Here is a 27,849-nt window from a genome sequence, read left to right as displayed (position 1 = left end):
CAACCAGCACATTCTTTTTTTTTTCCTTACGGCTTGTTGTTCGGTGAGAAATTATTTCTTTTCACTCTCGCAGAAGTCCGGAGATATGCCACCTAGGGCTGCCCTCTTTCCTACTTTTCTGACGTGCCCTGTCCAAGGGGTGTCCTCGATTGCCCCTCTCTCTGGATGGTTGCAGGACCTTCAGCTACAGAGCCTGAGGTCTAGGGCAGAAGGATGGATGCAGGGAGTCAAGGGGCATATGCCAACTAACTCAGACCCAGGGAAGGAGCTTTCTTAAAGGTCACATCCAGAGAGCTCTACTGTCATCTCATGGGCCAGATCCACACCAGTTGAATGACCCCCCCACCCTACCTGCCACCCCCAGCTGCAAAGGAGACTGAGAAGCTTAGTTGTTATATATATATATATATATATATATATATATATTTTTTTTTTTTTTCTGGCACATTCTTGTCCTAATAGTTAGGAAGAAGCAAAGACTGAGATATTTGATGATATGGAAATTAAAAATATCCACCCCACTGTTTTGTTGTGCGGACGAAGTGTATGTGTGCAAAGCACCCAAGGGTGTTTGATGGGCGGGGGGTACGTGAAATAGCGTTTCCTTCTCTCTCCTGGTGCTCCCTCCCTCTTCGAGGGCCCGGTTCACAGGCAGAGCACACAGTGGAGAATGCCTTGATGCCACGATGTTTTTCCCATCTAATTAAGTCCTACTGAAGAATTTCATCTTTAGGGAGAAAAATAGCTGCCACCAGAAAGAAAAGAAATATTCGGCCTCCCTCTCATCATGGACTGAGCGTTTGAAACTAGAAATGCCGTTTTGTGGGGAGCCTTCTTGCAGAGCTTGCAGAAGCAAAACTGTTAATTCAGATCTAGCTGTTCTACAAGCTGTTAAAAACCCATAAAAACGCTTTATAATTCTGCCTACGTTCTAATTCTGTGAGGCAGCAGTCTCATTTTTGCGTGCCCTGTACCCAGTGCTGAGCACGTCGACAAGAGTTTACACTAAACTGAAATATAGGCAAATGCACACAATTTCTGCATTACTTTAAGATCTTTATTATTAAGTAGCTCATCGGGGGTGTCAAAGTATGTTATAAATCTAAACAGAAAATTAGAAATAAATGTGACATGGGAACACAGCTTTTACATTCTACTCAGGGTAGGAGTATTTGCTGGCGGGAGCACATAGCACAGGGAAATGTAATTATTGGACGTTGACACTTCTATTCTGATATTAACTAACAAAACCGGAATCATGGACTGACAGAGTCCAGGAAGCAAAGCAAAGTGAAATGAAAACTAGACGTGTGTGAAACAAACTTAGAAAGTTGGGGGGAGGGCATCTGGGTTTGTTGTAGTGTTGGTTGATTTCTACTTGGTAGATTGTGGTACTCTAATTTAGCTGAGTAATTGCCACTACAAAATCCAAATCTACAACGCATGTATAATTTTAAAAATGGGTTTTGCATTTCTGAAGCCAGACAGAAAAAAAATTGCATTCTTTAGATCCCCGATATTAAGCTGCAGGACAGGTTTACAACCTGGGAGCTGAACAAATCTCTTATCCATAAAACAACAGGAATAAAAGATTCGCACACGTGCATTTAAAAAAGTAACCTCGTTGCTCATGGTCAAAAGAAACAAAGAAGGAAAGGAAGGAAGGAAAAAAAAAAAGAAAAACAAAAGAAAAACACTTTACATACCTACATATTTTACTTTGATTGGTAATCGCAGACTGTATGATTCAGTTCAATTTACTTGTAAGCTTTAATTTAAATGGAGGGGGGGTGGGGAGCTTTTCCAGAAACAGCAAAAACGATTTGTGTGTACATGTATTTAAATAAACAAAGGAAAAACTGGCATATACGTAATGAGTAAAGAAACACATAATTCTGAATGAAGCTAATAACTGCTCAATTTATAAAGCTGAAAGTGACTTTACTCATAGGGAATTGGGCTTAAAGTAATCATGATTAACATCTTTTAACACAGATATAGAGCATACAAATTTACTTCCTAAAATTTAAGTAATTCCATAACACTTATCTGTTTAATAATGTGAATAAAAATCACCTTATATTTCACAAAATCTTCCATTTAAATGATCATTCCAAGTTCAATGGGAGTGTTGCTGAAAATCTAGAATTCAAGTCATTTATGTCTTGTAAAGTGACCAAGACAGGAAACATACATAACTGCTTCTGGACACAAATAAATGTCTTTCCCCTTGCTGTCCCCCCACGTGCCCCCTCCTCAAAAAAAAAAAAAAAAAAAAAATGGTTCCATCCCTTACGTAGCCAGCAAAAGCTGCTGCAGTCTTTCAGGACAGAGCACGGGTTTTCTCTCCAACGGTCTGAGAATGTTTCCCACTGCCATCTATCCCCTCATCCCATCTCTGTGATCCAATTTCTTCATGTTGTCTTTGGAGAAGACGGGGGGTGGGCAGAGGAAGCCCCCTTGCTGGAGAAACTAGAAATGTCATTGTTGCCTTATTTCTGCTCTTCCATATAAAGCCATTTGCTGCAGGGCAACCCAGGGCATTTGAGAGAGAAATACTGTTCTGAATAATGTCAACTTTTCTTCTGCCTTATGAGTTAGAAAAAAAAAAAAACAGATCCCAGCATTCGTTGATCCTTACCTGCGCGAGTGGCAGGGTGTCTATTTCTTACGGTCTCTACCTCTTTCTGCCGATACCAAGAGACTATGAGGGGCAGACATCAAACCTGCCGGGTGATTTCAGTTAAACATCTCAATGTTATAATCTACTGGATGCATATTTTGCATATCTTGGTTAGATGACATAATGTTTTCCTAGGAAACTACTATCAATGTTGATACATTTAAAAAGTTGTTATTCCTGCTGGCTGCCTGTCTTCCTATTTTTATTTATGCCAGTATCCTACCTTTGTTCTCCATCACTGAATATGACACCTCCAATTGAAGATGCAAGTGTGTGATATAAGACAAGGAGATGAAATTTAAGTTAATCAGTTAGGCTCTTAATAGCATCCCTAATACCAAATTTGCTAGCACAAAAAAAATAAATAAATAAAAGTTTACACAATTGGATACTATGTAATTTTTAGATGATCTTTTACCAGATTTAACCTGCTCTTCTTCTCCCCTATCACCATCGAACATAGCTATACCATTCCTTAAAAGCCCTGCTTATAACTACTTGCCTTAAGGTGACTGGCTACAGAGTAAAATGATTGCGGGGTAACCCTGGTCATCACAATTTGAACTACATTTGGGATTCTACAGAGATTCTATTTAAAGTCAAGACAGCTTTCTGATAAGGTGCTTCCTTACACTCGTCCGTGGTGGAGGTGGTGGTCTCCTCTGGGTTTTCACAGCTGCTGACAATGGCAACTGCACTAAACGACCTTCTTCTGACCACGGTGTCTGACGTGCCAGATCCTTGGGCTGGAGGTGCTTTGTCCATGTTGTGGAGCTGCTGGTCTTTCCAGTCCAGTTGTTTGGCACTGCAAAAGGGAGCGTAAACCTCAACACTCCCCTCAAACTGTAAGCAGTTCACTTTGTAGTACTTTCTCTTAACTTCCAGGACATCATTAAACCTATGGCCCCAGAGAATTTCTCGGGGAACATAGGAACTTCTGGATTGGTGAGAAGTGCCCGTGGAATCACCAGTATAGATAAATGTCACCAAAATCTCAAAGTTATCTTTGGCCACTGCTTTTCGGTCAAGGGCATACAGAGGGCTCTCGTGGTCAATTTCATGAACAATAGTTACTGGTGTGACAAGGATGATCTGGTCGTTGACCAACTTCAGGTCTTTGAATGCCATCGTCATCCGCCCTTCGCTGTCTTCAGTGTAGCGGAGAAGCTGGGCTCTCACTGTGCCTTCTACCACATGGTTTGGCCGGAAATCACCTATGCGCCACATGAGGCAAAGCTTCCCATCTCTCATGCCTATGAGGGCAAAATAGCTAAACCGAATGGTTTGGGCTCTCTTTCGAGCGGTTGCCATTTTGGCCAAGGCAGCTCCAATGATGAAGGTGTTTATGATGCAGCTCAGGATGGATTGAAGGATCACCATGAGCACCGCCACGGAGCATTCTTCGGTGACACAGCGGTAACCATAACCTATGGTTGTCTGGGTCTCAAGGGAGAATAAAAACGCCCCTGTAAAGGAATGGACGTTGTCAACACAAGGCGTGATGTCCGGATCATTTAACAGATCGCCATGATGAAAGGCAATTAGCCAAAAGATAGAGCCAAATATCAACCAGGAGAGAATATAAGATAAAGAAAATATCACAAACATGTGGCGCCACTTGGTGTCTACAAGAGTAGTGAAAATGTCAACCACATAGCTCCCCCATTCTCCAAAAATGTGCTTGAAGTACACATTGCAGCTACCATCTTTGTGGAGCAGACGTCTTCTGGCTCTTCTCTTCTCAGCTAGGATGTGCTCTGAGGGGTAGCCCGGGTATTTGGGGTTCACGTTTACAACTGGAGAGCTGCTGCCGTAATAGCTCATTCTTTCCTCTCTCCTTCAGGCATCCAGGTGGATTTTGTACTAGTAATAGTTCTGTGGCTATTTGTTGATTTAAGTTTTCAGTTAAAACCTGAAAAAAAAGAAAATTAAATATGCTTTAGCTTTTAATTTCCATCTTTATAGTAATTTGCCAAATTTGAAGCAATTTTATGCCATCTGAAATGGCGAAGCCTTCATTTGAACGACAGAGACATTCAGTATTGATTACTCATTTCAGTTTAGAATTCAACTCAGTCATTATAGGAACAAAATATGCAATTAGAGAAAATAACATTTTTATCTATGCAAAAGGCTTGGGTAAACACTATGATTATCCCAAATGAAGCCTCACTACCTTTTCTGACCTGACATAAACAAAAGTCTTAATTTTATAGACTCTTCTGGCATGAGGGCGCTTAGAACACAAAGCAATCTTTAATGTAGAAAGGCAAACTAGAATTCAGATATTTGTCTAGCACGGTTATAAGCCTTCTAACTGTTGAAGTCAGATGGTTTTTCTAAGAAGGATGCTAGGAAGCATCACTACCTTCATAATGACATGTAACTTACATACTGGTTGCCACAGACCCTCCCCTTCGGCCCCTGCCAGGTCCTCTCTCTCTTCCCCCGAGGTTTCTCTTCCTCCTGTACTTCCCAGGACGGAACAGAACTGACGGCGACACTCTCTCAGGTTCAAGTCCTTTCCCCTAGCTCCTTTAGTTTTAAGAGGGCAAAAATGTTCTTAACCCCAGAGGAGTTAAAACCACGCCCAGGTAAGCTTTCAATAGGTATAAAATTGCTTTTGCTTTTGTCTCAGGACAACCATCCTTTTTCTTTTTTTTTTTTTTTTTCTGGACACTGCCATCTCTTCTCTTTCCCTCTGAATAGAAGCCGAAAATTTGCCAAAGTTCTAATCTTGTTTCCCTCTTAAAGGGAGCATACTACAATTGGACTCTTCTCTCCAGCTCTGCAGCATATTCCTGACGCTTTCACGGCCATCCGTAGGCAAAATCATTTTTTCCCCTCCAAATTCGATCTTTAAAAGATCAAGGCAGGGGGCGCCTGGGTGGCTCAGTCGTTAAGCGTCTGCCTTCGGCTCAGGTCATGATCCCAGGGTCCTGGGATCGAGCCCCGCGTTGGGGTCCCTGCTCTGCAGGAAGACTGCTTCTCCCTCTCCCACTCCCCCTGCTTGTGTTCCCTCTCTCACTGTGTCTCTCTCTGTCAAACAAATAAAATCTTTAAAAAAAAATAAAAAAATAAAAGATCAAGGCAGAACATACAGTTCCTATTGCTTTTATCATCCTTGGAATTGGCCAGTGGTTTTCCCAGCTCAAGTCTGAAAGTAAGTTTTAAAAATTCAATGTTAAATGGTCTTTAGTTACTTCTATGCAAAAAAAAAAAAAAAAAAGTCACTGCAGCCCAATGTAATGGTTTAGTAATTATTAGAATATGCTTTCCGCATAACCTGCCTGTGCTAGATGAGGGAAGGGAGGATAAGGGGGAGAAAAGACTTCCCACTAGAGAATCCAGCCAGCGCTGCAAGGAAACTACAGTTAAGAGTCAATACTGTTGCTGACATTGAGACCCACCCCCCCTTGAAACCGACCAAGGAAATTAATCACAAAGTACTTATCCAACACCTTCCCTGAAAAAGGGAGGAAAGAGTTAATTTCCTTCCAGTCAATAGGAATCACTTTTCTTCTTCTCCAGGGATCAGGCCCACTTCACAATAAACACTTTGTTTGGTGGACCACTGCAAGGATGAACTCTGCTTTCAGCCAGAAAATGCTGTAAGGCGTGTACGAGTTTCTCTCTGTCCATCCACGCACCCCCAGCCACTCTGCCCACTCATCCTCCAGATTTGCTTTGAGTAGTTACATTCCCTCTTTTGTCCTCAACCGGGTTTTGGGGGAGACGGTTGTATAATTTCAGGATGTGACCCAGGGCTGACAAAATGCTTACCGGAATGTTGAATGTAAAATGTTTCCACAAATTTTGCACACAACATATATCATTCTTGCAGGTTCCTGTCCCATTTGTCATCGAATGACACTTGACAAACACAAGAAGCTGCTCAAGGTTTCTGGGTCTTCATTCTCTTACCTGATTGTTGCAGGCATGAGAATGGGACCTGTTATAATCAAAGGCCCATATGACTTCAAATTAAAAAAAGTAGATGTGGAGATAGAATTGTTTCCCTGTTAAATGCTTCCAATCGCGTTCCTTAAAGGGAACAGCACACACTGTGAGAGTCTGAGAATAAGAAAGCACAATTCATAAATCAAGAGCTACTGTGTGACTCTGCTCTTTTCTGCTGCCAAAAGAAAAAAGAAAGGTTTTTATTTGAAATGGCATGCAGTGTGAATTCCAGCGGTGCCAACTGTTATAAACAAGCCATTTTAAAAACACCTTCAATGGTATGCTAATTGGGGAATGAATTTTCAATTAATATAAGCTGTAACTGAGCAAATTTGAGAATGTGCAAAGTTTGTTTCTGAATAGTGTAATCATGAGAATTCTGTGAGAATTCTGTCCTAAACCCACCATGCCCTGTGTCCCCACCACGGCCCACCATGTTGAATTGATCATTCATTCATTTCAACTTAACCAGAGAAAAGCTTTCAGATTCTGTTCAGGTGGCAGAACCTTGATTCATCTATTCTTTGATTCTCCAACCATGTAAATGATACATTTTCCAAAAGACGCTTGTCTTTAAGCTAAATGCCAGATTATAACCAAACTAATTGTATTGAGTCTTAACCATTTCTCAGATTACCCAATGAGCAAAGAATTTTATGGACCCTCTTTTGTCAAAATGACTAGACAAACTATTTATTAATATCTTGTTTCATACGTTGTGTTCATTTGAACACTTTTCCCCTTGTTTGCTATTAAATAATAGAGGATAAGACTTGCCTATTGAGTGGACATTCTTTGTGTAACAGTGGTGTTACTTAGGATTAAAACCTGGCTTTCAAAGCATCTCTGTGCTTTCATAACCATCTTATCACCTTCCATTCCATCACAAAAATGCATTTGCAACCTTCCTACTTCTCTATTTCTTTTTGCATGTTGTTCTCCTTGCTCTCTAGAAACTGGTGGTGGCTATTTCATTGGGGCCAAATTCCTTTTTTTATTAAAAATGGGAATCTGAGCACTGCAATGACAAAATTATGGAATATAAAGTGCTAAAGGAAATGCAGAATCTGCAGTCCCACTTTGTACCAGCTTCAAAGTATTTTGCCAGGTGGTTAATGACAAAGGCAGAAAAAAGACTGCGATTTCTTTGTCATGACATGGAATTCTAATATAGAGGTGGCTAGAGTGAGAGGCAAGGCAGGGTCAGGATGGTGGGTCGTTTCCCGAGAATGCCATCAAAGTCATTACAATTTACTCCACCCCACAGAGACGACGCAGAGAAAGTTCGAGGGGTCAGCAGACCCAATTCTGACAGTGACTATTCTCAGATGCTACTCATTGTATTAAGTTCAGACATTTAAAAAAAAAAAGCTGCTTAATCCACTTGCACTAATGGGACCTGCTTTTAGTCCTCAGTGTTCTAGATAGTTGTATGAATTCAAGGAGAAACCTTTACTGATTTAGCATGTTTCAAATGGGCTACACACAGTTTGGAATATTTTCAGCAAAACAAGTGACCATCCCGAATATCTGTCCCCGTTTCTCAATGCATAGAAGTGCCTCAGTCAGACTCACCCATTCTGAGGCAATCCCTCTGTCATTTTGCTATATCCTCTCAAATTCATCTCTTTACCAAGCAGACTACCCTTGCAGGTGGTTCTTCAAACTAAAACTTTTCATTAGCACGTTGAAGGTGCAATGTGATGGTTAAAACTTTGGAATCCCATGTCAACTTCAAAAATAAAATTCGATCTTGTCTCTAGCATCTGCTTACTTTATATTAATAGTGATTCGAATTGGCTTTTTGTAATTTGAGACACACCACAAACAATGCTCTAAATATCTTTGGTGAAATTCAATTATTAATGCCCGTGGCCTGTGATATTAACAAGTACCATCTTTAGCATGTCCATCAGTTAACATGAAGTCACTGGTAATCAAGTTACTTTCCTGGCGACTATGCAATGAGATAAATTTTAGTGGACACACCAGAGAGGAAGAGGCAGAGAGTAGAAAGGGTGGCCTAGATTCTGTGTGCAGGTCATTGTCTTTGGAGACTGGCTTGGGTGCCACTCTGGGGTGCATGGAGGGGCCAGGGCAGGGGTGGCAGGCGGGTAGTGAGAGAAGGTGTAGTCAGATGGCACTTGTGGGTGGGCCCTGGATGCTAAGGAGGAAAGAAAGAGGGGTGTTAATGGGATAGGACAGAACCCAAACAAGTTGGGGTTATTTTGCTCAAAACCTGTCCCACAACTTGTTGCCTCAGAATTACGCCTGAGCCTTGTGTTACCTGAAATCCTCAGAAGACGTTCAGACACAGTTAGGTGGAGCTATTCATTCAGCCACTGAACACCTGCTTCACTCAGAACCCACTAGATGCTGCCCAGACTTCTCCAAATAGTCCCTGTCTCCCGAATGTCAAACAATGTCTCCTTTGTTGACATTCTATGGCGTTCTCGTGTTTCTTCTCAGCCGCTCAAAGCAGGTCTCCGATTAAGCTATAGCCTTTGACCTCTCCATTCTCTTCTCCATCCCAACCGTAGCCTCCAACCCTGGTCCAAATTCTCAGTGACAAGGAATTTTACCTCTTTTCTGATATAACTCTACAATTTCTCCTGAATCAGTTTAAGAAAGTTTTGTGCTGGGGCGCCTGGGTGGTTCAGTGGGTTAAGTGTCTGACTCTTGATTTCAGCTCAGGTCCTGATCTCTGGGTTGTGAGATTGAGCCCCACGTCGGGCTCTGAGCTAGGCGTGGAACCTGCTTAAGATTTTCTCTCTCCCTCTCCCCCTGCCCCTCCCGCTCCCTCTCTCTAATTAAAAAAAAAAAAAAAAGTTTTGTGCCAGGGGGCTCTCTACTATGCAATGAGCAAACAACTGAACTGAATCCAGACCTGGGAGGGAGAAGCAGAAGTCTGGTGTTACAACATTGCTAGTAACTTTACCTGGAGAGCCTCTTTCTAGTCCATTTTTTTCTTGAGCAAGTAATATCTACATCCTGATTGTAAATCCTGCTGCATCCCAAATGATGCTGTGTTTTATAAAGAAGTAGGAAAAAAATAGAGGCTGGGATTATGTTTCCCCATTTTCTGGATGTCAAGATCATACCAAAATAATAAGAATTATAAATCTGAATTATCCTGCCTTAAAAACAAATTACCTTAATAAGCAATAGTCTGAAATAAAATGTGTTTTGGTGTTGCAGAGAAGTCATGAATTGGGAGGCAGATTCCAGTTCCAGGTCTGTCCCCAACATCCTGAGTGGCTTAGGAAAGTAATTTTTCTCTGAACCTCAGTGTCCTTATGCATGATACAGGGATAAGAATACCTATGTTACTGAGTGACTGTGAGTCTGAGTGAGATAAGGACTGGGAAGACATCTTTCACTGGGCCAAGCTCATACTAATTACTCAGTAATTGTTGCATGAGTCTGAATCCTACAAGGGCTCAGTTTCCCCCGCTGTAAAATATCAGAGCATCTGCTTGAACCCTGTCAAAGAGCTTTCCACTTGCATGACAGAAGGGCCGACAATGTGGCTCCCAGTAGATATTTCTACTTAAGCTCAGGGATGGCACCACTGTTTCCCACCACTAAGCCACGTGGCCCAATTCTCTGTCTTTCCACTAGCTCCCCAAAGCTCCAGGGACCAGATCATTTAGCTTTCCTTTTCACAACTGTCACCAAATGGGAAATCCCCTATTCCTTGTCCTCAACACACATGCACGCACGCGCACCCCCTCCCCCCAACACACACACACACGCACACACACTCGCATGTATATGCATACACATGGTTTCAACTCAGTTTTAAAAATGTATTGCTTAAAAAAAATTGGATTGCTATTTCCTCTGAACAACCAAGCTAAAGGGAACAAGACTGACAAGCTTGGCAAAGTTAACAGGTTAAAGAAATTCACAGGGTGGTTATCATGTTTATTCTTTGTCTTAAGTGGTATGGGCACATTTTACGAAGATGGTTCTGAAGGTTTCTCTTATTCTTATCGTGATAATCAGCCCATCCCTGTCTTGAGTGCATACCAGCCTGAGTTGCTCAGAACTTACTTTGCGCTGTATCTGGGTTGGTCACAGAAGCTGGGTATCATGAGATCTTATGTCCTTTTAAAGACCACAGTTCAATTTCCTCTTGGTGCAGAAGAGGATCTGATATAACTCTACAATTTCTCCTGAATCAGTTTAAGAAAGTTTTGTGCTGGGGTGCCTGGGTGGCACCCAGTGATCTCTAAAACTCTCCAATGAGAATTTGTTGCTGTCTTCATTCTTTTGTCTTTTTTTGTTGTTTTTAATCGAGCTCCCACTGTGTGCCAGGACCACCCACTTTAGGAATTAGTAAGAGTCTTGCTTCTGTGGAACGTGCCTTTGAGGGCTGTCAAAATGAAGCATTAACGTGGAGAATGGCTGGAGCAAGGAGGGAGGCTGCCTTTTGGCCAGGGTGATCAGAGAGCGTTTGGTGAAGGACTTGACCTTCAAGTGAGAGCATGCTCGTCACTGCTCCTGCCTGTGCCCTTCGGTAAACATGTTCTCAACTTGGGCCTTGTTCTCCGTCCTATTTTGCTTGTTTGAGACACAGTCACTATCTAGTTGTTAAGGCTCTCGCTATTTACAGGTGTACTCTGGATGCTGCGCCCTTTGTTCTAAGCTTTTTTAAGGCCTCATTCTCACAGGAACCTATCATTGCAGGAGCTCATCTGCATTTTTATCACTGAAATCAGGCTTTCCTGATCAGGTAAAAACCTGGTTTTACCTGGTGTACGTAACACCCTTCTAACTCATCTCTTGCTACTTTCATACAGAGCGATAGCTCGAACCTGAAATGTAAATAACCCTTCTCCTGCTACCGTGGGTCCCGTCCATGCTCCATATTATGGTTGGTCTTACATTAGCGTTGTTAAAGGACAAAAGTATGGGGATCAAAGACTTGGATTCTAGTCATGGTTCTACCACATCTCAGCTGCATCTTACAAATATCTTTCAGCTTCCTTTTATTGATTTAAAACATAGGGACAGGGCGCCTGGGTGGCTCAGTCGGTTAAGTGTCTGCCTTCGGCTCAGGTCATGATCCCAGGGTCCTGGGATCGAGCCCCACATCAGGCTCCCTGCTCAGTGGGGAGCCTGCTTCTCCCTCTGCCTTTCCCCTTGGGTGTGCTCTCTCTTTCGCTCTTGCTCTCTCTCACTCTCTCTCAAATAAATATAATCTTTTAAAAAAATAAATAAAACATAGGGACAATGGTTGACTCTTTCAAAACCTTTTGGTAGAGAATGAATGGCATAATATAAAAGAGTACCATGGCCAGCATCTTGCAAGCTGTCCCTATTTATAGCCTCTGTTTAACCCTTAACTTGAATACATATTTCTCCTCTGTTTCTTGCAATAGCTTATAATACTGGGTCTTTATCTAGTCTGGGAGAGATGGCTGTCTGAGCTACAATCTGTAAAATGAGTACAAGTTAACCAAATAAGAAGAAAGAGAAAAAGAGTTTCCCAGGCAGATAAACAGCATTTGCAAAGGCTTTGTGACTCAAGGATGCATAGGGCATGCTTTCCAAAGAACTGAATTCAGGCAGTGGAGGCGTGGGGCGGGGGGGGGGGGGGTAGTCGAAGCTGGAAAGAGAGCTCGAGACAGAGCATAAGTGACCTAGTGGGAGAATTTAAGATTTGGGTCTTTCTCCCAAGAGCAATAAAAGCAATTGAAGTACCTTCACTAAGAGCACAGCATAATATTTCCATTTTTCAAAAGACCACTCTGACGATCCAGTGGAAAATCGGTTGGAGAAATTTAAAAGCTGACGCGGGGAGTAACCCAGGAAGGCATTTCAATGATCAGGTAAGAGAGGATGGTGGCTAGGGATGGGGTGACTGGGGTATGGACACTGGGGAGGGTATGTGCTCTGGTAAGCACTGTGAATTGTGCAAGACTGTTGAATCTCAGATCTGTACCTCTGAAACAAATAATGCAATATATGTTAAGAAAGAAAAAAAGAAGAAGAAGAATGTAGCAGGAGGGGAAGAACGAAGGGGGGGAAATCGGAGGGGGAGAAGAACCATGAGAGACGATGGACTCTGAAAAACAAACTGAGGGTTCTAGAGGGGAGGGGGGGTGGGAGGATGGGTTAGCCTGGTGATGGGTATTGAGGAGGGCACGTTCTGCATGGAGCACTGGGTGTTATGCACAAACAATGAATCATGGAACACTATATCTAAAACTAATGATGTAATGTATGGGGATTAACGTAACAATAAAAAAATTAAAAAAAAAAAAAAAAAGAGAGGATGGTGGCTAGGTTTAGGATGATGCGGTGCAAATGGAAGAAGCCACTTATCACCGGAATGTTTCTTCACCTGCACCTGGAGCAGAGTCACATGACCTTGGAGTGACCAATCAGAACTTCACAAACAAGACTGCTTCTTGAGGCGGTGATGCAAGGATGCCGAAGCCTATTATTCCGGGCAACTACATGGAGTCAGGAGGTCACTGGTGTGGCTGAGCATCTAAGTGGCTCCTGAGAAGGGCACAAGTCACAGCTCCCGGGGAGACAGCTCCTGAGATAAGATTTTCATTTCGTCCTGCTCCCTGCTTCTGCTCATATCAGGTGTCCTCTTTTCATCCTTCCTTTGATGCTATAAGCTACCTGTTACTTTTCCAATAATATTCTCTTCTGCTTGTGTTACCCAGGGATAGTTTTCATCGCTTGAAACAGAGAAAATTCAGTTAAACTTCAGTTTCATTTGCATTTTAAAAATATCTCCCGGATGCAAGAGTATGGTCTAATCACTCTCCCTTACTCCCATCACATAAACCAGCAGCAAGTCCTGTGGGCTCACCTTCAAAGTAGATCTTAAATCTAATCATGTCTCCTGGTAGTCAAAGCCCCCACGTATTCAACGGACCCCTAAGAGATTTTCTCTTTCTGCCCTTGTCATATTTCTATCTACCCTTTTTAAAAATAAAATCAAAACATGTCACTCTCCTGCTTAAAACCCTCCAGCATCTTCCCAGTCTTCCCACTGCAGTTAGAGGAATTTGCATAATCTGTACTGTAGGCAGAGCAGATATCTCTGACCTCTGCTCACCTCTGGAAATTACTTCCTACCATTCTCCTTCCTACTGTCCACTCTCTAGCGTCACTGTGTCTCCCTCTTTCACTAACACAAAGGTCCAAAAATTATAGTCTAAGGGCCAAATCTGGCTCACTGGTCACTTTCATAAAGTTTTATTGGAACACAACATTCAGACCATTATTTATAAAATTGTCTGCAGCTACTTACTTAAGACTTGAGTGGTTGCAACAGAAACAATGTGATTCACAAAGCCAAAATATTTATGATCTGACTCTTTACAGAAAGAGTCTGCTAAATTCCACTCTAACGCACCAGCCCATTCCTGCCTCAGGGCCTTTGTACTTCCTTTTCTGCCTGCGTGACTTCTTCTCATCACTGAAGTCTCCTCTTCAATGTCACCTTTTCAGAGAGGCCATGTCTGAAGAAGAGGTAAACGAAAATCCTCCCCCACATCCTTATTTTCTGAATCGTAAACATGATTTTCATTTCAAAACGCTTGCCGCGACTGGTTGATGACTTGTTTGTTGGCTGGATGGCGCCATGGAATAGGTTGTAAGCTTCGTGAAAAAAGATCCCCTTGACTTCTTTGCTACTGCAGCTCCAACAGCCAGAGTAACACATAACGTGCAGGTACTCACTAAGTAGACACTGAAGGAATGAACTAATACATCCTTAAGGAGATTTTAGTCCTAGTAAAAGCATCAGCATTCCTCGAAGTGTTAAAACATCAATGCTGATGGTTCTGCAAACATCAGCTCTCAGTTCCTTCCATTTACCTTGCTTCTCCCCATCCTAGCTTCCAGTTCACACATAGTTAAAAAATATATATATCATACTGTTTACTTCAGGCTAGCAGCTTCCCTAGGACTGCAGATTTCACTATGCTAATGCCCGTAATTGTGCTGCAGAACTCCGGAAATCTGGAGTTGGAAAAAAAAAAAAAAATGAGCTTGGCACTAAGAAGTATTTCGTAAAGTTTATTAAAGCAACGATTGCATTATTAGAAGTGTGGTTCTCCCAACACTGATGCATGTAATTATATCGTCATTTTAATGATATGTTCAAATATAATATATATTATGCTATTTAATTTGAGCTGTTTCTGGAGGTAAGATGGCACGATGTGGCATCTAGGAGTTTGCAACAGCCTCTGATCCAGCAACTCCATTTGTGTCAGTTTATCCTAAAGAAACTATCATGGATGAGCATAGTGACGTGGCTAATTTGTACAACTATTCGTAGTAGCAAATTTTGGCCCTGGCCTAGCCATCTAATAAATGTGGGATTGTTTCATAGATAATGGTACAATCATAATATTACTTGGTACTTTTAATATAGCCATTAAAAGTGATGGAGTAGAATAAGAAACATTGTGAAACATATCATCCGGTGGAAAAAATAAAACAGGGCTAAAAAAAAAAAAAAAAGAGCTGTAAAACAGCTTGTATGATTTTTTTTTTTTTTTTTTTTTGGTATAACAGAATGCTGTACAACAAAATGTTAATTGTGGCCCTCTCTGTCTGGTGTGATGATTTTTTGCTCTTCCTTTTTCTTCTCTTTGCTTATTTATATTTTACAGTGAACATGCATTGCTTTAGCAAAGAAAGAAAAGCAGGTAATTTCAGTTGGTACTAATTCTGAGGCTCCACAAAGGGAAAGCAAACCAATAGCAATCTAAAAGCATTTATTAGGGCCTTTAAAAGGCAACTATAAATAGCCCAGAGAGGCAGACAGTCCTACAGACATTTAAAGTCAGACATTGATGCTGTAATTTTTGCTGGAACAATTCACAGAAACAAATATAGTGACATTTAATTCATCTAAGTAAAACCAGATCTCATTTAAAACGGGGGGGGGGGGGGTTGGGATGGAGAGGGAATCGGGTCAGATTTGGCCACTGGAGACCAATTGCAGAAATCATGAAAGCAGTTGGTAACAAATCAGGGATACATAAAGCAAAGTTAAAATTAAACAGGCATCAAATGCAATCCTCCCTCTCGGTGCCCGCTTTTCTCCCTTCCCCATTCCAAAACATATTAAACTGTTAATACCTTCATTTCTTGGCTGGATATACCAAAGTCTGTTTTAGGCATCTTTCTTTTATCTTAATATTTTCAATAACTTTGGAAAGAAAATGTTAAAAGTTGTGCTATTTTGCAACTTTACTACTTTAAGCCCTATGTTGTTAGATTTTAAGACCCAAGGAAATGGTCCTTTGAAATGGTTGGATTTAAGAAGGGCAGTCAGATGTTTATGATGTAGATTTACCTAAATAGATGGCCCTAGCCAGTTCTTAATAATTCATTTTCATGAACTCCAAAACCTCATTAAGATACCTCCGCAAGCAGTAGAACATAGCAGTGTTTCTTAAAGTGTAGTCTACCACCAACCTGCTTGCAAAATCCTAGGGGAGAACGTTACACCTGCAGGTCCTTGGACTTCACCTCAATCATTTTGATCCCCTTCCCCCTCTCCCCAGCCCCAGTTGATTCTTATATATCCTCAAGATAGAGATCTACTATCTTAGCATTTCAAGAATTGAGACACTAAGATTGAGTTCAGATATCTGCTTAATCATTAGTGAGACTAGGCACTTGTGCATAAGTGTCTTATCCTCTTTGAGCCATGATTTGCCCATCTGAAAAATGCAAATCATACAATTGCCATGAAGATTAAATGAAGTTGTGTTCCCAAATCTCCTTTCACAGTGCTGGTACTCAATACATATTTAATTTCAGTGCTTCTAGCTATGACTACAGTCCATTCAAGTATAGAGCTAAATGATGAGAGAGAGAGAGAGAGAGAGAGAGAGAGAGAGGCTGCCATTTTCTTTAACCATAAATTATTAGATTGGTAATTTCCCAGACTTGTTTGAAAGTTCCCTTCTAGAATCTAATTGTCTGGACATAACCTTCAGGGAGACATGGCAGATCTGCCCAGAAAAGCCACAAGTATCATTAAGAATAGGAGTCATTATGTTCTAGTCACCCACCTTGCTTTCTAAATGCCAGGTTACCAGGGGCGCCTGGGTGGCTCAGTCATTAAATACCAGGTTACCTATGACTGACCTTTAGTAGCTTCCACATAGTCTGGTTTGGGAGCTGCTTTGGTTGAACCTAGGTGTGCATTCCAAAACAAATGTCATCTATGGAAAACATATGTGCCATGACTTTTGACCTTCTTCAAGTTTGGTATTTATGGCATGCCAACAGAAAACCCAGTCCTATCTCTCTGTTGGCATTTTCCCATTTTGTGCAAACTGCCTGCAAATTGACCTTTTTGGCACAGAGAATCTACTGATTGGCCTATTCAATCTGGGAATCACTGAACTCACACACATGATTTGCTAGTGGACCAGGAACTCCCTGAATAGTGTCTATAACTTCTTTACCCTTTAAATGATCGAGTTTCTACATTAAGCTGTCAAAATGAAAACTCAGGACATCTTCTTTGAGGAGGAAAAGAAAGCAACTGTTATTGGCTGTTATCTCAATTTCCATTGTCCCTTGTGGATATGGATAAATTGAGAAAAGGCCTTTAAAATGTAAGACAAAAGATCTCCCTGGGAAGATCCAGATAGGTAGCCTACTGGGGCAGTACCTTGAGCTCCCTGTTGCCTATTACAGGAGATTAGCTTTCTATTAGCCTGTGCCTTTTCAAGGGTACTTGGCAAAAAAACATTGCCATTTATCACAGATAATAGAAGATTTAAGTAGCTGATGGAAGTTAGAGTATTTGATAGACTCTTGAATTTCCATGCATTTTGTTTTTTATACTTTCTCCACCAGTTATAGTTCTGTCTCCACTACAGTGTTATAGAAGCAGAATGAATTATCCTACCCTGAGTTGGAAGGTTTGATTCTATTATCTATGAATGCCTATGCAAACAGAGGTGACCCAAATTAGTAATAGATCTCTTAAAAAGAGAAGTGATACTATTCCCAGTATATTTATCTTGATGGACACTAGGGAGTTCAGTGTGGGGCAGATGGGGACACCTATGCTAAGATATTTAAACCTTCATCGTAAAAGAGACCGTTTCATTTAGCTAAACTATATCAATGCCTGTAATGAGCTAGAAAAAAATCGTGGAAACAACCTTAGTGTATTCTTCAATTCGATTAAAATTCAACTATATCTGAGGCATTGTGAGGGCTATTACTGAGCATTATGAGGACTATTACTGCCCTGGAGGAGCCTCCATTTGCCAAGTATACCACAGACATCTTGTCAACCCGCTGAAGAACAGAGGTATCTATAGTAGAATAATAAAGTGGCATTATGCTGTAAATCCAAAAGAAAGGTGGTTGGGTTTGAGACCTTCCCAGCATCTAAGGTGCAAAGGTGCTTCTCCAGCATTTTGCTTTTCTGGTTAGTTCTTGATTTTCTAGGCTAATGAAGGAAGATGGTGCTATAGATAAGTCACAGGAGGAAAGCAATGAGAAATCAATTTGCATTTGGCTTGGAATAAATCATATGCTTTGGAAAGAATGCCCCATTTCTGTACTTTGCAGGCTATTAAAATGATTTTTCTGTTCCGCGAATTCAAGCTATCAGACAGGCAGGATGTAATCAAGGGGAACATTCTGGGCAGTTGAGCAAAAGGCAGTTTAGGAATTTTTATTTTTAATTTCTTGGGCTAATTCATCCAGCAGATAATCTGCCTATGGAAATTTAAGTGGCGCTTGGTTTGAACAAATAGATTTCCCACATCGAAATCTAAATTCATTCTTAGCCAAGAATGTACACAGCACAGCTATATGTAAGAAGGTTTCCAATGTGTTTTGAAAATTCAACAATTTTTAGCTACTGATTTTATTAAAAATTATTCATACAATTGTAACTGTAGCCAACATGGCCTCTCTTCATTTGAGACTGATTGGAGGACGGGATGGAAACGAATGCTTTCTCTGGTAATATAATCACCTTTTGCTTCAACTTCATAAAAATGCCACTTTGCACCCATGTCTGGTAGATAACATTTATGAAAAACTCATTCAACAGATGAGTCTTGGCAGTACTGCTGAAGTTTAAAATCTTAATGGAAAGAATATGTTATGAACTAAAATAGCTTTTTCCATTCATAGAGTTTAGGAGCAGAGGAAGAAATATTGGCTTTTTAACTGAGAAATGTAAACATCATTGGCATTTGAACTTCCAAATTTCATGTGACTTTCCAGTAGAGAGATAGATTGGATGCCCTCATTGAAAAAAAAAATTACAAACCAATCCTCAACGGCAGATTTTCAACAACTTGTGAACAGGCCCGTGCCAGCTTCCATATCCACAAACATTTAAGAAAGGGAACATAATAGGCTGAGGGAATATTTGTCCTATTAGTCATTCATAGTTGGCTAAATGGCACTAAAATCTCGTGAAAACCAAAGGCCCCACCCCTTCCTCTCCAGCACCACCAACACAGAACTTCCACTTGGTTCTTAAGTTCTTGGTCCCAGGCTTGCCTTGGCAACACAAGATCTATGCCCGTGCCAACAAGCAAAACTGATCTCCACTTCCCCACCTCAGCAGCGCCCTTCATGTCCTCTATCCTGGTCATTTGAATCAAAGAGCACTCTTTGTATGGAAACAACACATTGGGATTTGTGACCTTGCCCATCTGGAGGCGTATTTCCCTAGTCCCTTTCCCCAAGGAGACTTTACGGTCAGTTCAATAGAACAGGACTAATAAAAATCTCAATTATCTAAACAATGATGGCCAGGAAGTCAAAAAACACCATCAAGGAGCTCAGTGTGGTGCAACCTTGGTTCCAGCCAATAGGCAATTTGTGATGCTAATCAAGGTTTCTCTGTGTGCTCCCTGCTTCTACTTTTAGTGACATCTTCCCCTCAGTCCAGCTGGATCTTTTCTTTCCGAGTCTCAATGCTGTGTCACGCTCCCTTCATCCTAACAGCCATCCTGAAAAGCAAATTTTATTATATCCTTTATGCTTTGCACATTAACAAACTAAGGCTTAGAGAGATGAAGTTGTCTACTAAAGAAGTAGGCCTCAGCCCAGGTCTCCATAACTAGATTATAAGTGGTGCATAAAGGTTAATGTCATGCTCTTGGATGTACATGTTTTTTTTTGTATATAAGGCTCGAGCCAGATCTTCTAGAATCAGGGAGATTGTGTGCTATTCCTGGAAGTCCAAACACCAGAGTTGTAGGGAAATATTTCAGCATCTGTGGTTGTTTTCAAGCTTTCCTGACATATATCTACCCACTTTACAGATAAGATCAGCCCTTGATGTGCACACCAGGATACACGAGCATAAATGACTATCAACCAGGATAATCCCACCTCATCGAACCATTAAGAAGTGTCAGCAAGGAAAGAGGAAATTCAGAGCTGGGTGGGGGGGGTGTTGGGGAATGCTGTCAATGAAAGCTTATTGGGCGCTGCATTTTCATGGAGAGGAATGTTTCCAACTGTGAGATTACACCGCCAGTGGGTGGGCTTGTTGGCTTTGGACGCCCTTTGGAATGAAGCCAGTGTTTGAACACAAAGGGAAAAACAATCTAGTGTGGATGATGTCACAGAGCATCCTGAGGAAAGCAGCAAGGATAACGCTTCCTACTGCTTGGATCCAAAGAACACAGACTTATTTTGGTATGAATTCCTTGTGCAGCCAGTAGCTTGACTCTTATGGAGGGATCAGTCCTAATCATAAAGACTCAGCGCTGGAGAGGAGGGTGTGTGTCTGTCAGTCTGGTTCCTGATCTATGAGTTAGAAAATCAACACCCCCACCTCCCCTCCACACATGCTCTAGATTGTTTATGAATCCCTCTAAGTAGGCAAAGGCCATTTCCACTGGGGAAGACAGAACCTGGGCTTGCTCTCTTCGAGGACACTCGGAAATCTGCCTTCTCATATGATTATGGTGATTATTAGATATGGGGAGGCAGGTGTAGGGAAGAGGGACCCAAAACAGAAGGAGCTTTTTGTCAGTGGCAGCCCAGCAACGTTAAAATAAAGAGACATTCATGCCATAACCAATGACTGAGGAGAGTCTATTTGTCAGGTCAAATCAGTGATGAAAGAATATCTATGCATTGTAAATATTTTTAAATTGTCTGTGTATTTTGATATCTTGACGTCCTAAAAAAGGAAAACAAAACAAAACAACACAACATTCTGTGGGGAGAGACTGCCCCTCCTAGGGCTAGGAAATTCTTAGAGATAACAAAGGACCCTGGCTGGAAGATGCTTCTGATGATAATAACTGATGCAGAGCCCTATCTCATCCATCTGGCCCATACACTCAAGGGGGCAATATTCTTCTGCCTTAGTCATCCTAGGGCCAGGTATCAAGGAGCTAAGGACCACTCCCATAGCCCAAAGCCCACCAAAATTATTTAAACTAGCCAATACTAAACTAGGCATCCTGTCCTGCCTTACCTTCTCCACACAAATCCCTATAAAGGTCATGGCTTCGACCATCCCCTCACTCCTGTCTTTTGTCCTCCGACCACCCTGGGGTCTTTCCCTTGTGGCCCTGTGCTGAGTGCTGAGCTTCCTGTCTTGAGGGCCTGTGAGTATAATAAACTGTGCTTTCCTGAGCCTTGACGCTGTCCGCTCTTGGGACCCGACCTGACCATCTCATAAAAGAATGCAAAACCACCTAAGGTTGGGATGGGAAAAAACACAATTCCATCTTTATGGCAAAAGAAACTCCACAAGGGTAAAGAACGTATTGCCCATTACAGGCCAGAATTTTTAGGTAGAAGTAGCGCCTTCCACTCCGGAGAGGTATCTTGTAACATTGTAGGTGAACGACAGCATGTTCTGAGTCTTCTAGGCTTGAGAGTGTTGGCCACGGCTGACCAAGCGGCTGGTGGTAGAGCATCACTGTCAAAGCTTCTTGCTCTCAGGATGGGGGCCCGGGAAGCTTTGGAAAGAGTCACCCCAAATGGCTGTGAGCACTTACTTAGGGAGAAGATAGCAATGTCTTTCTAAGTATCAAATCAGATATATGTGGATATAGGTAATACAATGGCCAGAGTCTTAAGGTCAAAGCTAAGGACTTAGGATTGCTGGAGTGGGGCATTAGCTGTGCTTGGAGGCAGGCCCAGCTACGCAATTGCTGAAGAACACAACTTCAGCTGAGCTGCAGGAGGAGAATAAAGAGAGAAAAGAATTACAGTTTATCAGCTTAACAGCCACCCAGGGAGAGGCCAAGGGACGACAAAGAAGGGAACACACAGAGGTGGGGAATTTAAGAGAAGTGAGAAGAGGCAGCAAGTTCGGACTTGGGCAGGCAAGCATTCACATTAAAGAGGGATAGCCCAAAGTCGCAGGGCTCTAGGTGTGGAGCTGGGGTTTAGGATCTGGGCTCCCGACAGAGAAAGGGTAAGGGTCAGGTACAATCCTCAGCCTGAAAAGAAACCCGTCTTAAGTGCCAGGCACTGTATGTCCATGTATCTGTTTAATTTTTCTCCAAATTCTGGCAACCAGTTGTCAGCATCATCCCCATGTTAAGGATGCAGAATTGAAGCTGAACTAGTTTGGTAGATCTATCCAGGGTCACACAGAGAGTAAATATTGGGGCGGGGGGAGGTGGAGACTACAAGAGATTCATACCATTCCACAACTTAAGTTTGAAACCTTAAGAAGAGGAGCTATTAGAAACAGAATCAGGATGAAAGGGGGTCTCTGGACCTGATCTCAGGGGGGAAAAAGTCACTATGACTGGGCACAGGTTCAGAGTAGAGCTAACTGCAAGAGATACAGGCTAAGTCCCGTAAGGTGTGTTTTAGAACCCCTTAGGTGCTCTATGGATTGACCCATCTCAAAACCGGGAGCAGAAGTGCACGTGTGTAGGGTCAATGCCCTTAGTTCTAGGGATCGGAATAATTCACAGCAGGGAAATGTAGGCAAATGATTTCCCTCAAAGCTGATCAGTCTCAAGCCCAGAGGTGAGCACTTAGGAAAGCTTAAATGAGCTTAAAAACACATCTTCCCAGAAAATCAAGGCAAAAATTCAACAAAAATAGTTTTTCATCCACACAGAATTTCCAGTGAAAGTCATCAAAGTTTGTTCCATTGGAGACAATTCATATCTGAAGTGTAATGTTCAACTCTGGGTATCTTGCTTTTTAAGAGAAGTCACTATCATGGTCAGAAGTGGAGCATAGGAAGAAGTGAAGAAGAAGAAAACATCGAAGAAAATACAGACTCATGTGTTCAAAACCTTTGCTGAGTACCAACTATATCCCTTGTACTGTGAACTAGTTGTACTGAGATCATCACATGACTCTGCCCCAAGGAGTTCATCGGCTTGAATGCAGAGATGGGACATTTCTATCCATCAAGAGAGAAAGGAGTTTGCTGTGTGATGCTACAGAGCGTGGGGCAAGGGTCTGGGTGTGGGAAGCAGATTTAATACCTGCACCAAGACTATTTTATTGTGAAGATTAGGACTCTCTACTCAGAATTTGGGTGATCAGCTTGAAGAATATATAGATGTTTCCTGAATTTGATAGGAGGTTTCAACTATGTAACTCTGAAGGTCTCTTTTGTTCACAAAGATTTAAGGATTTTGTGTTATGTTTCATTAACTAGTAAATAGCATCTACTCCAAATCTATGAGATGAATAGTGGTGAAAGACTGTCCAAGAGGATTAAACATAAAGTGTCAGAAAGACCTCATTGTCTCCTTAAAGTAAAAACACTTGAGTCTTCTAATTTGTTTTAAATCTTATCAGCCATATTTCATAACAATAGAAAAGATCATACTGACCCATGTTTTTTGTTCATTGCACTGACTTTATTTTAGCTGATCTGTTTTCTTTTCACTCTGTATTTCTGTGCTATTTCTGTGCATGCCCTAAACTAAAAACAAACAAAACCAAAAAACACCAAACAAACAAACAAAAAACCCTCTGCCTGGATCATGAATTTTTCTTAGAAAAAAAAAAATTAGAGAAAACCCAGGATAATGGTTGACAGGGAAGTTTCCAAGGGCAGGAAATGCTTCTGGATCAGTTCAATCTTGTGTTCCAGGATGCCCCTGAGTCCCGCTGTGAGATTGGGCAGACCATCTCTTATAGGTGAACCAAATTCAGGTTCTGATGGTCTGGTCTTAGAAGGGCCTATCACAACCTATCATTCCAGAGATATTATTTATATAATGGAAACAAAAGAGTGCCTTTGCCTTCATCCTTTAGATTTGATTTTTGGAGTCAGACTGATTTCTCTTTGCATCTCATCTCCACCATGTACCTAGCTGAATTCAGAGTAGTTATTTTACCTCTTTGATCCCCATCCCTTCAAAAAGGGTAATTCAGAGAATTAAATCAGATACCATTGTCAACGAGTAGGTGTCCCATAAATGTCAGTAGTTTTCACCTGAAGCTTAGCACTCGGACAAACTAGGAACTTTGCCCCGGCTGATTTGAAGCTGCTACTGTGACCATGCGAGAGACAGCTGTTCTGATTTTAAGAGATCAAAATGTGAAATGACTGATTCACCTTCATTAAACTAGGTCCACACCAAAGAACACCCGTCATTCTCTCGTTGGCTTCCATTACCCGCCATGCTGGCACAACATATCTTCCCTGACCTGCCCTGCCATCGCTGGCCTGCAGAGACTGGGCTCATCAAAGAGGTGAGGCCCAGGGCTGGAATGCGGATGTCTGAATGTTCAATACTGCTGGTCAGAAAGCCAAGTCAGAAGCAGGTGGAGGCTGGTATAAATTGCCAGGACTACTACCTTGGACAATGCAACAGTAGCCTACCTTCCTTATGATGAAATTGCAATTGTCTGGCCTTTTCTCAAGCCTGAGAACCAGAGGGTACGTTCCTTGGAGTTAAGTCATTTGAGATATTACTCCGAGCTTAGCTATTAACCCACTATCACGTCTACATCAGTTTCCCCCCTAACGTGGAGCCATTAACCATTGTCTCCACGTAGTTTGTGCTCACTTGGTGCCAGATGCCCTATCGAACGAGATTCAGTGATATCTAAGAGACAGGCATTATTAAAGGCGTCTGAACAGGAGGCAGAGAGAAGCTAAGTAACTTGGGAAGGTCACACTTCTGATAAGCAGCCAATTTGGGCTCTACCTGCAGGATTATGGGCTTTCAGAACCCCTGGGGATATTATCCCCAGCTTCTTCTAAATTCTCAGCATTATGTCAAGGCTCATAAAAATAAAAGAAAGAGCACAGGAAGGGGCTTTTAAAAAAGGAGCTTCAGGAGTTTCATCCATAAGACATATTTATGTTTGAAGCCATGGCCATGCATCTCTGCAATCTTGGAATTTCCAGGTAGACGAGCTGCATTATCTCAGCCTCTGCCCCTTCCACCGGCCAAGTGGGAAGCTGAAGGCATGGAATGGAACAGATGCTATTTGCTCCATAGCAACGGTTCAGATTGCAAATCGAAAGACAACAAGGAGTCGAAGAAAGCCTTTAAAAAAGTTAGAAAGCCCAGTGCTTTTTGTACCTCACCAGACTTCACTGCTCGAGAAGCTTATTATTTACTGGAGTTAACTTTTAGCTGCTTTTTTTCTAGCAAGACTTTCCAGTATTTCCATCTCTATTTTTAGTTGTAAGGATGCAATGAATTACAAATCAAAGACAGCGTGTTTTAACACACCCTTTCAAATTCTCGATGCCACTTTGTTGTCGCTTTGGAATAGTTGGAAGAGTGACAGAGACCTACAAAAAAGAGGGTCTTACGAATGATTGTTTCCACAGGAGATAAAAAAGACTCATCCTTTTCCATGTTGCCCCACGTCAATAAGTAATGTTCAGCTGGCTAAGGCATCATGCTTTTAGTCTCTCTCTCCGAATGTTACTTCCCTTAACTGATCTATAAATGGCACTCACATTCTTAATCTGTTTGGTTCAGCACTCCCCAGAGATTATATGAGAGAAAGAAAGACTATTCCCAGCCATAGACGGTACAACATTAAAGAGCCAAAGGAAGCACCCTCAAGGTGCCTATTAGCAGGCGTACACGCAAGCAAGAAGGAGATCAAGATCAGGCAAGCAATTAGTTGAGGCTTGGATCACTGCGTAACCCACTACATGGTCTTACCTTAGTTACAGATAAGGAAGTTCAGGCTAAAACCCCGTGTCCTTTTCATCTCCTCGGAGCGCCGCAACTACACATCTCAGGCTCCTTTCTTCTCTGCGCCTTCTTGCTCTCTCTGAAGCTGTCAGCACCTTCCGCCATGGAGATGAGAAACCCCACAGGAGAATCTCGTCCTTCTTTGCCTTTCCAGACACATTCACCACACACAAAGGCCAGTGCGTTCTCAGCTTCACTCTAGTGAATCAACACTTTCTTTAACTGGTTCCCATGCCTACACGTAGTAGACAGTCTTGCCAATGGTGGCTTACAGAAAACAAGCATCTAGAAGAAATATCCTTCCTCCCCGCCCATCGACATCTTTGTCTTGTGATCAGACCTTTGTGAGCTTATTCAACAACTAGGATCTCCCCAAATCGCCAAAAGGCCACAAATGGCCCCTAAACTTTTTACTGTTCCAGAAGGCTGGATTTTCTCTTACTAACACCTCCAGGACTCGTACAACTTCTTCCAAGTGTGTTCTTCTTGGGCGTCGGTGCTCTATTGTTGCTGTAAAGATTTTTCTGTGTAAACACACACCCTGTCTATGTAATCCTATACCTAAGGCAAACAGCATCTTGCCCAACATCATTTCATTCGGGTTCCAAGAAAATGTGTGTCCCTAGATGACCACTGACAAGCTCAGTAGTGGTTCCAAAGACAAAGCTCAAATCTTTTTCTGAGAAACCGGTTTTGTTTTCTGGCTTGTTGTCTTGCTTCTTCTAAGTCTGGGATCAGGGAGGGAATGCATTTCTTACTCAATGTCCATTTTCACCTATTGAGAAGTCTTATAATTTGGAATGAACTGGTCATGAAAATGTGGACATTTATAAGAAATTGAGGGAATGCTGGTGCCATTTACTGAGATGATGGAAGTAGGAGAGAAGGGATTTTGAAGTTGAGGTATTCTTGTGGTAACTGGATATCCTCTCTGACAACCAAATGAAAATGTCAGGTAGACAATATATTACTCTGGAATTGAGGGGAGAGGTCCAGAAGTAGAAGTTATCAGTACATGTATAGTATGTATTCATTCATAAAATCATGAACATGGGTGAGACCAGAGAGTCAGTGAAAATAGTTAGAAAAGAAAGGGATTCCAGTGATCAAGCTCTGGGGCAACCCAAGCTGAGGTTGGGAAGATGAGGAAGATCCTACAAAGGGGACCAAGAAGGTGAACTGTTTGAAGTAGAAAGAAAACCTTGAGATGTGGGATTAAGTGAAGGAAGTGTAATAAGAAAAAGGGAATTATCTGTGTCACACATTAATGATGGGTCAGGATGAGAACTAAGAATTGATCTTTGGTTGGGGCAGTGTGATGTCACTGGTGACTGATGAAAGATGTCTCAATAGTGTCCTGGAGTCAGATGGTTGATGAGACCAGGAACAGGTGGGAACAGGGTAGGAGGGATTGCAGATCGTATGTATCCCATTTGTAGGGAGCTCTCTGTCAAATGGAGTAGAAAAGTGCTTGATGGATGGAAAGGGATATACAGAACAGCAAGGATTTATTTTTCAGGGAGAGAGTTTTTGCTTTCTTTTATTTTAATATGGGAGATATTATAATTTGTCGCCTAAGATGATGCCAACTTATTGATTTTTAAATAAAGTAAATGTCCTACAATTAGTCCTGTGTGTCCTTTCCATTACAAATAAGTATTTTGGGGAGACTTGAGGAAGGTGTCCTGTTTGATCTCATGGTTTCATTACAAAATCATAGGGAGAGAATGGAATACTATTATTAGATCAACAACTAGGTCTGCTCTGTGCATGATATATTATTAACCACCAGTTTCGACTAACTGGGTGAAAAGTGAATAATCAACTGTGTTCTTTCAATATTTTTCTCTCCTATGTTTTCCTACATTATGTAAAATACTTCACTTAATTTCTTAAATAAAACTGTTTTTATAATTGTGTAAAATGATATAAATAAACTATAGGAAATATAAAACCCACATTAATAACCTTTCAGTAAACATTAATCAAAATAATCCTAACATTGATCTACAACTTAATCATAGCTTCATCCTCGACTACTTGTTCACCTAGAAC

At 41.6% G+C, this 27,849-nt stretch overlaps 1 protein-coding gene and 1 long non-coding RNA gene across 2 annotated transcripts in view; one reads left to right on the top strand and one right to left on the bottom strand.

The window, feature by feature from the left end:
* Positions 1-27,849, top strand: part of LOC118530372 (uncharacterized) — a 69,556-nt gene that overhangs the window by 26,530 nt on the left and 15,177 nt on the right. The gene's annotated exons all lie outside the window — the stretch shown is intronic.
* KCNJ16 (potassium inwardly rectifying channel subfamily J member 16) lies at positions 3,248-26,097 on the bottom strand. The gene is made up of 2 exons (XM_036083789.2): positions 25,762-26,097; positions 3,248-4,595 (listed from the first exon to the last, which is right to left on the bottom strand). The coding sequence occupies exon 2, from the start codon at positions 4,505-4,507 to the stop codon at positions 3,248-3,250; it is 1,260 nt and encodes a 419-aa protein (XP_035939682.1). The 5' UTR covers positions 4,508-4,595; positions 25,762-26,097.

Source organism: Halichoerus grypus, chromosome 2 (assembly GCF_964656455.1).
Source record: "Halichoerus grypus chromosome 2, mHalGry1.hap1.1, whole genome shotgun sequence".
In the NCBI taxonomy this organism is placed as follows: domain Eukaryota; kingdom Metazoa; phylum Chordata; class Mammalia; order Carnivora; family Phocidae; genus Halichoerus; species Halichoerus grypus.
The sequence above is the reverse complement of the archived record's forward strand: the minus strand, read 5'-3'. Positions and strand labels throughout refer to the sequence as shown.

Coding starts and splice junctions, on each gene's coding strand:
- KCNJ16 (XM_036083789.2), bottom strand. CDS start 4,507: ATGAGCTATTACGGCAGCAGCTCTCCAGTTGTAAACGTGAACCCCAAA.